At 35.5% G+C, this 16793-nt stretch overlaps 1 protein-coding gene across 1 annotated transcript; it reads left to right on the forward strand.

The window, feature by feature from the left end:
• The first annotated feature begins 1484 nt into the window (after nucleotides 1-1484).
• Nucleotides 1485-3305, forward strand: LOC122587759. Its single transcript, XM_043759926.1, has 2 exons — nucleotides 1485-1736; nucleotides 1800-3305. Exons 1-2 carry the CDS (start codon nucleotides 1485-1487, stop codon nucleotides 3303-3305), a joined length of 1758 nt encoding a protein of 585 aa, XP_043615861.1.
• Nucleotides 3306-16793: the final 13488 nt, after the last annotated feature.

Consider the following 16793-nt stretch of genomic DNA (forward strand, 5'->3'; position numbering starts at 1 on the left):
TAATCGACATGTGTCTTTTAAATTATCTATTTTAAAATTAGTTTTTCTAATTGTATAAAGATTCAACAGTTTCCTTATTAGTGGCGTAATAACTGATAAACTCTAACTCTTAGCTTATAGATACAAAATACATTAAACTCTAACTAAACATATATTATATGTATCACTACTGTTTATTATAATTTAGCTTCGATCATTGGTATACTTTAAGCACAATTTATTTCATAATCATGAATCATGTATGTGGCATATTCCAATTTCTTTATAATACAATCTATATAGCTACCGTACATCGTACGGATATTAGGACTAGTATGTGTATATATTATCAAATATAACTAATTATTATTATTTATCAAATAAATGATTAGTAAGTTTTATTATCAATATAAAAATGTAAATATAGAATATTATCATTGGCTAGACACAAAACCCCAAAAACCCTTATACAACAACAAAAAAAGAGCATTTTACCGGGAATTCTAGATCTGATCTAAATTTACCCTCCAAAACTCTTTTTCATCTCCAACAAAAAAATCCTTATACAACCCACTGAACAATCCAACAAAAACCCACCCAGCCGCCCAGAAATCAGCCTCCTCCACCTTATGTAACCTGTTGCCCCCGCCTCCTCCTCTTCCTCCTCCTCCTGTATCCTTGTGCTGCTACTGTAAGGTTTGTTCATATTTACCCGCCGTTTTCTTATAATCTTTTTTTTTATCACCACCGAAATCCTCAATCTGTTTCGTTTTGTTTCTTTTTTTTATAATTAATTTTCGGTTTTTGATTTTGTTTATGATTTGCCCTGCCGCCGAACTCTACCACGGCCACCTGCCGGACCACTCATCACAGCCACAATGAATTGGTATTTTTTTTTTCTTTGCTATTTTTCTCGTATTATTGTTTGCTTTCTTTAAGAATAGTTTTCAGAATTTTATAATTATAAAGATTTTCAGAATTTTTTAATTATATATCTATATATATTTTTCAGATTTATTAAATATATTTTTTTAATAATGTATATATGTTTTGTATGATAGATTGGTGCCGTTGGACTTCTTCCATTTCTTTATCTCTTTGTTGCTTTCTTTGTTGTCCTTTCTCTCTAGATACTGGTGAGCTTTCTTTATTCGCTTCTTATGTATGTAATATATGTATGCAAATGCAATGTATGTATATATGCGTGTAATGTATGTATGTATGGATTTATGTAAATTTCTCCCTTATTTTATACCTTATGTAATATATGTGTGTAATGTATGTATATATATGTTATTTCTATAGATACTGGTGAGCTTTCTTTATTCGCTTCTTATGTATGTAATATATTTATGCAATGTATGTATATACGTGTGTAATGTATGTATGTATGTATGGATTTATGTAAGTATGTATGTAAGTGTTATTTCTTTATGACAAGTATATAAGTATGCATTTATGTATGGGAAGTATGTCTGTAAGAATTTATCATTGCAAACACAGCTATGACGATCGATAAGAGTTGGATTGCGAAAAACAAAAACTCTACAGAATTTTGGAATGGTTTGCAATCGTTTCTCGTGAGGTGTAGGGACCACTTGAACTCTGAAGGTAGATGTCGTTGCCCGTGCAGGAACTGTATAAACGTTGAATTTGGTACGATCGATGAAATTGAACGTCATATACATTCAAAGGGTTTTTGCCGAGCTTATCAAACATGGGTTCATCATGGTGAATCTTTTGAAATGCCGAGAACAGTACTAAACACACCTCAGATGGCATGTGAGATGCACGATGCTCTCAACGATGTTGCTCGGTAGAATACCTGGGAGAATATTCAGGAGAATACCGCCAATGAACACAACGCCAATAACGGAGATAATAGTAACCAGTCAACTCGTCAAGGTGAAAGCTCTCAAAATGCTGATCTTACTGAGTTATTTAGCCTTGCCGATACCGAGCTATACCCAGATTGTGACTCGATGTCTTCATTAGACTTTGTGGCCAAGATTTCCCACATGAAAGCCATTAATCATTGGACTGATAGTTCCTTTGACCAACTTTTAGAATTTTTTAAATTTGTATTACCCAAAGAAAACAAAGTCCCTAAGTCACAATATGAAGCTAAAAAGTTAATGAACAAGGTCGGTTTAGGATATCAGTCCATCCACGCTTGTAAGAATGATTGTTGTTTGTTTTGGAAACACAACGAAAAAGAGGAGAAATGTCCACGTTGCAAGGAGAGCAGATGGAAAGAAAATAAGACGAAGGGGAAAAAGGTTCCTAACAAGGTATTGCGTTACTTTCCTTTGACTCCTAGATTAAAACGCATGTACAGCTTTAAAGACGATGCAAAAGCTATGACTTGGCATGCCACTGGAATGTGTACGGAGGATGGTAAGATGCGTCACCCGGTTGATGGTAAAGCATGGAAAGATTTTGATGAACGGTATCCAGATTTTGCAATAGAACCTCGAAATGTCAGATTAGGATTGTCTGCTGATGGTTTCATTCCATTCGCTAATACGAGTATCCCTTACAGCATGTGGCCGGTAATATTAACTACATACAATACGCCCCCATGGTTGTGTATGAAAGAGACTTCATTGATGTTGACATTGTTAATTCCTGGGCCTAAATCAGCCGCGAAAGACATTGATATTTATTTCGAGCCATTGGTTGATGAATTGAAAAGTTTGTGGTCTGAAGGAGTTTATACAAGAGATGCTGCTACAAACGAGGTCTTCAAAATGCGTGCCATGCTTTTATGGACCATTAGTGATTTTCCTGCTCGCAGTTACTTGTCTGGTTGGTCTGGTCAGGGCTACTTGGCATGTCCTACATGTAATGAAGACACTCCATCGACTCGTGTGAGGGGAAAAATTTCTTACGTTGGTCACAGAAGACATAAGTGGAGGATGAACAAGAACTTCAATGGTAAAATAGAAACTAGACGGCCTCCGAATGATTTCAGCGAAAATGATATCTTATCGCAACTAAACAAGTTGCCGAAACTTATGCCGGGGAAGCATCCTAGTTATGGGGGTAAGAATTTAAAAAGAAAACGTGAAGAATATGAGTTGAATTGGAGTAAACGTTCTATCTTTTTCGATCTCGATTATTGGTCTTCTCTTACACTGAAACACAACCTCGATGTCATGCACATCGAGAAAAATGTATGTGAGAGTTTGTTAGAGACCTTGTTAATGAATGACAAGTCCAAAGACACGATCAATGCAAGAAAAGACTTGAAAGATTTGAATATTCGTAAAGACTTGTGGCTCATTGAAAGAGGTGGCTCAACCCAAATTCTCTTTTACACCTGAAGATAGAAATCTTTTTTGTAAATTCATTAAGGGAGTAAAATTTCCCGATGGATTTGGATCTAACTTCAAAAACAAAGTTGTCAATAATGACAACAACATAACTGGTATGAAGTCTCATGACTATCGTATCATGATGCAACGGTTGATGCCGCTTGGAGTTCGAGCGTTCTTGGACCCTACTGTTTCAACACCAATAATCGAGCTTTGTGCATTCTTTAAGCAACTTTGTGCTCGAAACCTCATGGTGAAGGACATGGTTGATGCTAAAGACAAGTTGGTTAAGATTTTGTGTAACTTCGAGCAAATATATCCTCCAGCATTTTTTGACATAATGATTCATTTGGTTGTGCATCTACCTGAAGAAGCTATTCAAGGTGGTCCCATCTTCATGAGATGGATGTATCCATTTGAAAGATACATGAAGAAACTAAAAAATTATGTTAGAAACAAAGCTAGGCCTGAAGGTCCTATAGCGGAAGGTTATGTTGTTGAAGAAGCGGTAACTTTTTGCTCAAAGTATTTTCGTGGTGTATCGACCAAATTCAATCGCCCGGACAGAAATGAGGATGCTCCAGCTCCAACACGTGAGTTGCATGTGTTCCAATCAGTATGTATGCCAATTAGCAAAAGTACAACTGTAGAGTTGAATCGCGTACTTCGGACGAAAGTTGAATGGTTTGTACTTAACAACAGCCCTGAGATTGCTGAATACATCACGTAAGTGTACTTAATTTGAAAAATCTTTTCACATGCCGTCTTTTTAATGATTCCACTAAGATCATTAACATTCACAGTGAGTTGACTACTACCATGCCCGGGAATGATGCGCAAACAACATTTCCTGATTGGTTCAAGGAAAAGGTAAACTCATTGTATGTGTTTCCCAACTTATCAACAAACATTTAAACCATCGATGTCTTTTTCTTAGATTAATCGGAGGGAAGTAGATGCTAATGCACGGCGTAGTAACCATGAGTTACATTCTTTGGCAAACGGACCAATGTTTGCAAACACTTACACCTCTTGCATAGTTAATGGTGTGAGGTTTGTGGTTCAGAGTCGTGATGAAAGGCGTACAACTAAGAATAGTGGGATTTCAACACCTGGGATTGAAGAAGGACAAAAGTTTTATGGTGTATTGGAAGAAATTCTGGAGCTAACTTATATGCGTGGTTACAAGGTTGTGTTGTTTCGATGTAAATGGTTCAAAACCGATAACCAGCATTGTGTCAAGAAAAATAACATAACTAGTATTTCTACTCAATATGAGTGGTTTAAAGAAGACCAATACATATTGGCAACACAAGCAAATCAAGTATTTTACCTTGATGACCCATCTAAAAGACAAGATTATTGGAAGGTCGTTCAAGAGGTGAACCATCGAAAGATATGGGACAGGGATATCACCACAGAAGCTATTGAAGATGTCATTCATGATGACAATTCGAATGATCTTGCATTGTCTGCCAATTTGGATAATTTGACTTATTCTAGTATGAGTATAGGTCGTAACATCGAGGTTCAAGATATTCCTATTGCTGCCCCTCACGATGATGACGATTTTATTGATGATGTAGACAACAATGATGATTTTGATAGTGATACATCTGATGATGAAGTTGATAATGAAAATGTTAAACGTGTTTATTGTAGTGATGAATCTGATTGAATTGGTATTGTAATTTGTATGAATTTAACTAGTTCAATTTAATATATTTTGCATTATATCTTGAATTGGTATTGTAATTTGTAATTTGTAATTTGAACGTGTTTATTCTAGTGATGAATATGATTGATTGGTATTGATTTTATTTAACGTATATATGTATGTATTGTATTTTGAATGTATGCCTATTGGGTTTTGTTTATAATGATCTTATGAACAAACACTAGTTTGTATTGTTGTATTTGAATTTTCAGATGGCAGACGTTGTTGCGCGGGAACACGGTGGAGATGGCCAAGGTGATCCTCCACCGGGAGGATGGAACCCAGTCTCAGGTTGCGCGGCGAGTGGTAATAAATAGTTTACTTTATACATTTTTTTATTAATTTTTTTACTTGAATCTTTTTATAATGTGTTTACTGAAACTTGTAGGCCCTAAACCACGTGACAGGACCAAAAACAAGAAGCTTCTATCAATTTGGGAAGAGAATGACCACAATCCATTGTCGATAGTGTTCGATTATGAGGACCAGGCTACACTGAGGCCAGTTGGGAAAAACGCGAAGCACTTCAAGGCCCTTCTAGGGGTTACATTGAGGCAAACTGTCCCTCTCATGTATGATTCTTGGGATAATGTCCCCAAGGAGAGGAAAACTGCTATATATCCACAGCTTCAGGTTGAAACTATTTAAACTATTAAGTTGTAAAAATATACTTTATTGCTAATTATTTTCTATAAAATTCAGACCTACTTTGATATTGGGAGATACATCGGTCCCAATGGTGTATGTGACTCGTTCGAGAGAGGCATCAATAGGTTGTGTGCCTCGCTTTACTCGACTGCTAAGTATCAATTCAAATACAGGCATTTCACTAAACTCGGGGGGTACGACAACAGAGAGAACATTCGTCAGATTGTCCCCCCAAACATGGAGGCAGAAGCATGGAGTGACCTCGTTGACTTCTACATTCGAGATGACAACCTCCATAGGTCGAAAGTGAACTCGGATAACAGAGCTAATCACCATTACCCCTCTTACCAGGGCTCTAAGTCGTTTGTTGAAATACTCTATGAAAGGGTAAGTCATAAATTTTTTTTCTTTTGTTGTTTTATTGCTATCAAGTATACACATTCATTTCATTTCATGTGTTTATAGAAAAAACCGGATGGCACTGGTCTTAGTCTCATAGAGTTGTTTAAGGAAAAACATACAAAAAAGCTGCCAAATGGGACAGACTATATGCCTGAGCTTACAATGCAACATTATGTAAGTACTTGTGTCATATTTGGAATTCTTACACTAAAGTACATGGATGCTAGTAAGTCAAATGGTTGTTACCTAGTCAATGATATTAGCATAGTTACAACTAGAAATATGGCTCATAATGTTTAGTGTTGTTTCTATGTTGGTTTTAGGTTGTTGTTAGAAATCCAAAAATAGTGATACATTGTAATTTAAATTATGGACTTACTTGTTGTTAAATCATGAGTTGATCATTTCTAAGGTTGAGGGGCTAATAGTGTTAATTAGCATAGTTAGATAGTTTGGACTATAAATAACCCTCAATTCCTTAGAAATTATAACTTGGCACATTAACAACACATTTTTTATTCATACCATTAAACCTGAACATCACACTCTTGATCCCAATTCTCTCTAAAAACAGACACAAACACCAAGAACACACACACTAACCAAACGCCATTGTTGATGTGAATTCGGTTGAGATAATCGTGTTGATTACATTTGGTATCAGAGAAAACATCGTTCTGATCTCGATCCATAACTGAATTCAATCACTTCTTATCACAAATCACCTTTAATTCTGTTTTATTTCTGCTTCTGTTCGTCATTTTTGTTCGTTCTGAAAATAAAAAAAATTAACCTCTCAAATCACATAAAATCACAAATGTTTGTTCACCGTTCGATTCCTCATAGTTAATAACATAATCCTCTCAAGTTTCATGTTCTAATTCAATCTGGATCAAAAGTTCAGATTTTGAGTTTTTGGCGCTAAAATTTGGGATTTGATTCTGTTGTGTTATAAGCTAAGTTTTGTTAATCGGATCATTGCTGAGGTGAAAACAAACTGTTTGCAAGTGGTGTCATGTTCCAATTCTCAGAAAATCAAAAGATTTTGAAGTTTTAAATTTCGTCAATGGAGTTGTTCATGTTCAGAGGTTGAAGACGACTGGTAAAACGATCTTAATTTAGATAGTCTCAGTTTTCTTTCCTTCATATTTTCATATCAGTGTTGTGGTTTGTCAAACGATTCAAATTTTGATCGTTTTGACAAGTGTTGTGTTGTGAATAACTGATTGTGGCTAACTGATCATTTGGATTGGTTTTGGTCAATTCAGTTATTGAAAATTATACAAGTTATTGAGAAATTCTGAAGAGGAACCAAAACGATCTATTTTAGATCGTTTCAGTTCTCTTAGAAACAAGAACGATCTCTTTTAGATCGTTTCAAGTTTCACTTGAACTTTTTCTGATTTGAGTAATTTCTGCAGAGTTGTGATTGGAAATCATACTACATTTGGGTAACTGATCTTTGTGATTGGTTTTGCTTAATTCATTTCATTACAATTCATACCAAAACTCTGCTCAAATTATTTCAGAACACTTAGAATTTTCATTCTTCAGAAAATCATTCAATTTAGATTGTTTCAATTTTAATTCAAAAACAGATCGTTTCATTTTTAATCCCAGAATTAGATCGTTTCATTCTTACTCCAAATTAAATCGTTTCATTCTTCATACAATTTAGATCGTTTCACTTTAAATCTCAGTTCAGGTCGTTTCATTTTCACTCCAATTCAGATCGTCTCATTCATACTCCAAAACAAATCGTTTCATTCTTCATTTTAGATCGTTCATTTTCACATCAAATTCAGATCGTTTCAGTTTCATTACAAATTAGATCGTTTCATATTTTCCTCATTTCTTAAAAATCAATTCAATTCTCAATTCAAATCAATTTCAAATGACTACTCGTGAAGCGATGTCTCTGGGTACTGATACAAGACCACCAGTTCTTTATCGTGGTAATTATGGACTTTGGAAGAAAAGGTTCATGGATTACATTGAACGTCAGACAAATGGTCACATGCTTAAGGACTCAATCATCAATGGACTTCCTATGCATCGTCATCCTACTACCCATACCATTTTGACTCCTGATCTTTTAAACGCTGAACAAAGAGATCGTACTGCTGCTGATAACAGAGCTAGATCATGTTTGTACCAAGCACTTCCTGATGAGATCTATGGCTCAGTTGATTCTTACGACACAGCAAAGGAGATTTGGGATGAAGTTGCTAGACAAATGGAAGGTTCTAATGTAACTTCAACAATTCGACTGACTAATGTCTTAACCGAATTTAACAATTTTTAGAAATCTCCAAATGAATCTCTTGAGTCCGTCTACTACCGATTCTGCAATGTGATCAATGAACTGAGAAAGAACAAGGTCAAGAAAGATGAGATTGAGTTGAACATCAAGTTTATCAAAGCACTTGGTTCCGAATGGGAAGAATATGGAACCCAAATCAAACAACATCAAGATCTGACCAAATTCACCATTCATACTCTTTATGAATCTTTCAAGTTGAATGAGAGCAAAGTTCTAAGCAAAAATTCATACAACAAAGTGCCAGAAGTTGTATCTACTGATCCTTTGGCATTGGTTGTTGAACGAAAGGTTTCTGAGGCTCTTAAAAGACAAATGACTATTGTTTCTTCGTCTGATGAGGAAGGAGAAGATTACTTGGCTCCAAGAGATGGTGTTCCTGATGAATTCTACCAAGCTCTTGTCGCTGTTACCAAGCATTTCAAGAAGAAATATTTCAAAGCGAGGCCAACTAACAACAATCTTCGAACTTCATCAATAAGTGCATCTCCAAAGAAGGAACAATATCATCACAAGAGTTTTGAACAAGGTGAAACAATCTCCAAGCAAAGAGACAAGAAAGCAGAAAATGAGAAACAAATCATGGAGAAAGAAAAACATCTGACAAAAAGTGTTACAACTGTGGATTTCCTGGTCATTTTGCTGTGGATTGCAAACAGCCTCGCAAAAAGGATTATGCATACTACAAGCAGAAGATGCTTCTGGCAAAGCAAGTTGAAGCGGTCAAGCCTTGATTGCTGAAGATGACAAGTGGCTCTTGCTTACTGATGATGAAGATAAAGATCTGTCTGCCAATGTATGTTTCATGGCAAGGTTGAGCAAAGATAAGATGCTGGAGGCTGATAACACTGACGAGGAATATCCCGATGATGAGGTAAATCTCGACTCTACTTTTTCTTCAATTAAGGATAAAGAGTCTTGTAGAATTGCCTTATCAAATCTGACAAATCATTACACTTCTTTAGCCAACAAAAACAAGAAATTGAAAAATAGCATTATATTTTCAAAAAGGGAATACACAAAACTTCTTGAAGAAAATTCTAAACTTCTTTTTGAATATGATGCTATGAAACAAGAATTTCAAAACTATAAAGAAAAAATGTTGGTCAAAGAATGTGAAATGAATGCGTCCCCTGACTCTAAGTTATTGGAAAAGTGTCATAATTTAGAAAAGACCATTCTTGATCTTGAAAAGGCCAATCAAGATCTTGAAATTCAAAAGAATGAATGGCTTCGTGCCAATGCGAGACAAATGGATGTTGATATTCTAAATAAAAAGCTTCAAGGGACTACACCAAAAACAATTGAACTTGAAAGAAAAGTTTCTGATTTAAATCATAACTGTTTTTTAAAAGGCATTGAGATTGAAAATCTTGGAAGCCAAATTGAGGAACATAAAAAGAATATACTTTTCTATCAAGAAAAGTTGTACAAAGTTGAACAAACCCTCTTTTGGATTTCACTGCCTATTTCAATAAGTCAAAGATTGATAGATCAGAACTTCTTCTTGGGTTGGGATTTGAGAATATCACTCCATTGCAAAAAGCCAAAGAAAAAATCGAACCCTTGTATGATGAAAAGTTTTTAAGACTTGGTATGGTTCAACAATTCATACGTCCATTGGATGACGAATTTGAGACTGATGAAGTTGAGAAAATTCAAAACAATAAATTTTTGGTTAATTATGATGCCATCAACACTTCTTACGAAATGAAAAAGTCTTCAATTTTTGAATTAGAAGAGATTGCGTCTAATTTTCAAAACCAAGAATCTGTCGTTTTCCCACTAAACCAACTAAAGTGTATGTTCCATCCACAATTTTGGAAAAACAAATAGAAGGTTTACACCAAAGGTGGAATCTCAACAAAACTTATCAATGATCTGAAGTCTCAAAGTCCGAATTCAAAGAATGAATCAATTGTTGTTGATATCAAGAAAGTCAGTGTGAATGTTTCTACACAAACAGATTTCAGTCTCTCAGTAGATCATTCAACTCAGACTACTTATGTTTCATCTAATCCTACCTCCACCCAAACCTTGACTGATTCTTTTGAGTATTCATGTCGAAATACTGCTACTGGCATAGCTGATGATTATGTGCAATCTGATTTATCGAATGACGAACTTGCGCATAGTTTAGTTTTGATATGGTACTACGTTAGGTTTTTCACTTGTGAGTTTCCTGAAGAGTTAGTTGTTCACCCTAAGCCTTGTGTTAGTATAGGTGTTGATACTTCTACTCATTTTCTTGTGAAACCAAAGAAGCGTCAGTTCAAGTTAATTTATTCCTGAGACAACCAATACTGTGAAGTTGGAAAACAAAACTCCTGATTTTTCAAAATTCTCTCGGTTTCACCATTCCACAAATCTGATTTTGATAAATTCATGGAGGGAGAATATGTTTTTGATTCTGAAACTGAGAAAAAGATTGAATCTACCAAAATCAAAGTTGAATCAAAAGAGGAATCTCCAAAATCATTTTTCAAAGCTCCAACTTCATATTATTCAAAGAAACAGGTTACTTCCAAACCCATCAAGACTGAACCAAAGACTGTCACCAAACCAAGAATCAATAAGTTAAAAACAAAGTGTTCTACCCCAGAAAGCATGTTAAAACCAAACAAGATGAGACCAATCCCAAATCAAATACAACAAAGTGAAACTTCTGAAAATCAATTCAAATGTTTCTTCGTCTAGCTCTCAATCTAGTTCAAATTCTAAAGTGTCTAAGTCTAGCTCAGTTTTGCTAACTAGGGATGCTTCAAATGGTGCAACTAGGTATAGGGATAGATATGGCTGGTGTTCTCATGATAAATCTAAGAAACAAGAAGTTTCCGCACCTCCAAAAGAGTCTGAAAAGATAAAAGTGCTTCAAAACTCTCATTCTAATCTTCTTAATGTCAATCCAACAGGTGGAAAGGGCTTGATTAGTGAGTCTAAATGGGTAGCTAAGTCATTAGTACCTAAGATCACTAATGTTGATAAAAAGAAGAAAAGGCGAAGAAGAAAAGATGGTAGAAAGAAGAAGCATGTTTTTGTTGAGTCAAACAATTTATCTTTTAAGTCCTCTGAGTTAAACAATGTTAATGGTGCCAAGGCTAGGCCTTGTGATGTTGTAAACAATGATAATTCTTGTTCTTATATGCATGGTTTGAATGTTGGTAAACATGTTACTTTTGATTCATGCGTTAATATTCGATTGTTCAATCGAAATGTGCTTATTGATAATGTGCTTGTTAACAAGTATATTGACATAAAAGCATGTTTGTATGCATTTCCTAAGTTATACTCCCTGCCTGTTTTAACTAACCACAAAGGACCCGTCTTTAAGTGGGTACCTAAAGTCGGTTAAATTTTTGTTTGCAGGTAATAACCATCTGTGTATGGATACTCGATTCCGGGTGTTCAAAACACATGACTGACAATAAATCATTGCTCAAGAATTTTGTTGAAAGATTCATGGGAACTGTTCGTTTCGGAAACAACAATTTTGCTCCAATTCTAGGTTATGGAGAGATTGAAAGAAACGGAATTGTCATCAAAAAGGTTCAGTGTTGGACAGTTCTGTGACAACAATCTTCAAGTACTTTTTCGACAATCTCTGTGCAAAGTCCAAACTCTAGATGGAGTTGATATCCTATGCGGAGATCGTGAAGACAATCTTTTCACAGTTAATCTTGATGATAACCAACCAACTGATAATATCTGTCTTGTTTCAAAAGCTACTTCGAAAAATTCTTGGTTGTGGCACAGAAGGCTTTCTCACTTGAATTATCAAACCATCAATGCATTAGTCAACAAGCAACTTGTTGAAGGCTTGCCTGACTACAAATATGAAAGTGAGCATGTCTGTCCTTCTTGTGCAGTTGGGAAGATCAAGAGAACTTCTCATAAACCAAGAAAATTCCACACACTTTGGCACCTCTTCATTTGATTCACATGGATCTTTGTGGGCCTATGAAAGTACAAAGCAGAAACGGGAAGAGATATATTCTGGTTATCATTGATGATTATTCTAGATACACTTGGGTCAAGTTTCTTGCTTCAAAAGATGAAACAACTCAAATACTGATCGATTTCATCACTTCCACTCAAGTAAATCTTCAACTTCCAGTCCGTTATATCCGTTCAGATAACGGTACTGAGTTCAAAAATGCCATCTTCAATGACTTTTGTAAATCAAAAGGCATTACTCACCAATTCTCTGCTGTTCGTACCCCGCAACAAAATGGTGTTGTTGAAAGGAGAAACCGTACGCTGGTGGAAGCAGCAAGAACAATGCTTGCTTATTCCAAGTTACCATCAAACATGTGGGCTGAAGCTGTTGACACAGCTTGTCATACTCAAAATCGGTCCATCATCAATCAGTGTCATGAGAAGACTCCTTATGAGGTTATTAACAAACGAAAACCCAACATCAATTACTTCCATATTTTGGGTTGTGTCTATTATACCTTGAATAATCGGGAAAATGTTGGAAAGTTTGAAAGGAAAGGTGACGAAGGTTACTTTGTTGGTTACTCAAAGACATCAATTGCATATCGAATCTTTAATCGTCGAACAAACACGATTCAAGAAACCATGAATGTTTGGTTTGACGAGATGTCTGGTATGATATTTGAACAAGAAAGTTTGCTACCAACAACTAGTGATCCAAGTACTTTAGTGCTTCCTCAAGGACGTCTACCTTAGCTTCAAAATTCAAGAAATATCCAACTCCAACAAGTGAAGAGCTAGATATTCTTTTTGAAGAATTCTACAATTCAAAACCGATTCAAGAAAAGGAACCTCAAGTCATCATTGAACAATTCCGAACAATGACCCATTCAATCAAATGAATCAGTTCCAGACAACAATCATGAATCATCTTCAAATTCTACAGAGCAAGAAGAATCATCTTCAACTGATATTTATTCTCAAAAGAATGATCAAGAACAACCTTCTCAAATCACCCAAACAACAAATCCATCAAATACTCCAAATGTGTATGTACCACTGGATTTTGATCATCCAAATTTTGAGGAAAGAGTTCTTCCAAGCTATGATTCCATTGCTCAACAGAACTCTGGATTTAATGATGATAATGTTGACCTTCATCAACAAGATCCTCTTCCTCATGACAACAAGTGGTCACGTATACGCAAGGATCATCCTGCTGAACAAATCATCGGAGATCCACAAGCTGGTGTTTCTACCCGTACTACAGTCAATGAGTGTCTTGTTGCACTTTGATGTGTCAATTTTATACCATTTTCCACGTGATTTTAGAACCAATTATTCGTCATTTTGATAGTTTTATATCCAACTTTTGATGCTTTGAAGGGTGTTAAGGTTTTCAGGTTGGAAAATGATTAGAAGAATGAATTGGTTGAGTTCGATGATATATAGAAGAAGGGAGGAAGATTCGGTGAAATCGAGCGAAAGACGAAGGAAAACGAATCCTAGAGTTTGTAACTCCCGTTACTGGAGTAATGGCCATTACAAAGGAAAATCATGAAACTCTTATAACTTGCAGTTACTGGAGTAACGGCAGTTAGTTTTTCAAAGGAGTGTAACGGCAGTTACAAGGGAAGTTCAAAGGTACGGCCATTACTCCACTAACGGCAGTACACGCGAATTTTGTATATATAGACGATTAGGGTTCTGCTTGGGGGACGAATTCTTGGCAAAATTTCATTAGTTTTCTCATACTTAGGAATACTTTGGAGCAATCAAGTGATTAGGGTTTCGCTTATATTCAGCTTTGGATTGTAATCATCATTGCTACCGGATTATCATCATTCATTGGTATAATATGATTTCTCTCTATTGTTTGTTCTTGCATTTCTAATATGAATAGCTAAATCTTTAGCACCCGCTTGGGTAGTAAGCATGTCATAGGGTCGAATTGATGTTGCTGCAAATGTGAACAAGGTTTATATGTTAATCGAAGATCCACATTATTTGGATTTAAATATTGTTTTCAACTTTATATTAATTGATTGATAATTGTAATTAGAAGTTCGGGAGAAATCTATGTCATTGTCAATTGATTTATGAAATGGTTAATCGGTCTGTAATTAACTTGAAATCATTGGAGTCGGGGAAAATCAACGATGAAGATTAAAAACAATTAAATTCATTTCGAATGTGTAAACGTCTATGATAAAGGGATCTGATTAGGCAAATAAGCAGTTCGGGAGAAAGCTTTCAAAAGATTAAATCATAAAATCAATCACAGGATTTAATGCTTAACTGTTAGAGGAGAAATAAGTGCGGGAGCAATAATTATGTATTTAGCAGTTAAAGTTTCAGTATAACGGGAGTTCATCTTGTCTACTTTTTGAGTCGTTCAACAAATGCAAGTAGTATTTAGATCCGATGATTGGCATGTGAGCTGATCCAAGTAGGTGTTCATTTTTAAATCTGTGTTAAGATTCAATCAATCAAATACTCTTTGCGATTAATCCTACGGGATTACTGACGTTCTTCACTAACTTTGCAACGTGACAATTCGGTCACAAAACCCCCCTTTTAATCTGAATCATTTATGTAACATTGCTTATTAAGTCCTTGTGTTCGACCTCGGTTTACAAAGTCAACTATATTGCATAACGAACGGGTTCATGCCCGCAAGTGTGTAGTAGTCAGTAGCTTTCGTGTTCATAAATTTAAGACTAGAAATACACATCAACTTTCACTGAGTAACATTGAACCCAAAACAGTCTCTGAAGCTCTTAGTGATCCAGAGTGGGTTAAAGCAATGCAAGAATGAATTAGCTCAGTTTGAGAGGCTGAAGGTATGGAGATTGGTTCCAAATCCAAGAAAAGAAGAACCATTCGCACAAGTGGATTTCAAGAACAAGAAGGATGAAAATGGTTTGTAGTAAAGAACAAAGCTAGATTAGTTGCAAAAGGTTACTGCCAACAACCTGGTGTGGATTTCGACGAAACTTTCACTCCGTTGCAAGAATGGAGGCCATTCGTCTTCTTAGTTATGCTGCATTCAGAAACTTCACAGTGTTTCAAATGGATGTCAAAACAGCATTCTTGAATGGAAAACTCAAAGAAGAAGTTTACGTGGAGCAACCTGAAGGTTTTGTTGATCCTAAAAAGCCAAACCATGTCTACAGGTTAGACAAAGCTCTCTATGGTTTGAAGTAGGCACCCGAGCATGGTATGATTCCTTATCTACTTTCTACTCAAGGAGGCTTTACAAAGGTACTATTGACCCTACCCTATTATTCGTAAGCAAGGTAAACATTTTTACTGTCCAAATATAGTTGATGACATTATTTTTGGGTCAACCAGTCAAACTTTTTGCCAAAATTTTCATCTCTAAAATGAGCATGATTGGGGAAATGAGTTACTTTTTGGGTCTACAAATCAAAAACTACCAACTGGTATTTTATAATCACAAGGTAAGTACATAAAAGATATGTTGAAAAGTTTGAAATGACTAATGTTCTTCAATTCAACCCCAATGGCTGGTTGTACAAAATAAATGCTGATAAAAATGGGAAACCATTTGACCAAAAGAGGTATAGAAGCATGATTGGTTCTTGTTGTATCTTACAGCATCTCGCCCAGATAATGTTTGCAACATGATGTGTGCTAGGTATCAAGCCGCTCTATGATTTACATTACCAAGCTGTGAAACGAATTTTCGTTATCTGAAGGGTACACCCAATCTTGGTCTCTGGTATCCAAGGGATACTAGATTCAATTTAACTGCCTATTCAGATGCAGATCATGTAGGTTGTAGCTTGATTGCAAAGCACATCTGGTACTTTACAATTCTTAGGGGATAAGATTGTAAGTTGGTCATCCAAGAAGCAAAATTGCGTATCGCTGTCAACAGCAGAAGCTGAATATGTAGCTGCTGCTAGTTGTTGTGCTCAAGTGTCAGGGATGAAACACAACTTACTGACTATGGTCTGAAATATGATCTTGTCCCTATCTATTGTGATTCTCAAAGTGCCATTGCAATGCCGTCAACTCAGTCAAACCACTCACGTTCAAAACAATTGATGTGAGATATCTTTTCTCAAAGATCATGTTGAGAAAGGTGACATGAACTCATTTCGTGGGGAATTGACAACCAACTCGCTGATTGTTCACAAAACCACTGGACGAAAAGAGGTTTAATTTCTAATCTCTAAACTTGGTATGCTAAATCTTGATCCTTAATTCACTTTACCATGGAAGGAATTTGATTCATTTTTCAAAAATTAAAAAAATTTTGAAAAACAAAAAATCAAATACAAAAATAAAAATTTGAAAAATAACAAAAAGATTTCTTATTTTATTTTATTTCAAAGTGGCTTGCGTTATTCCGTATGCCACCCGTTCTGCATTGAACTATTATTCAAGCTGGCTTATGCACACTTCAGTGTATAACCCGTGCTATTTGTGTTATTTATTTCAAAGT

Source organism: Erigeron canadensis, chromosome 2 (genome assembly GCF_010389155.1).
Source record: "Erigeron canadensis isolate Cc75 chromosome 2, C_canadensis_v1, whole genome shotgun sequence".
Lineage (NCBI taxonomy): Eukaryota > Viridiplantae > Streptophyta > Magnoliopsida > Asterales > Asteraceae > Erigeron > Erigeron canadensis.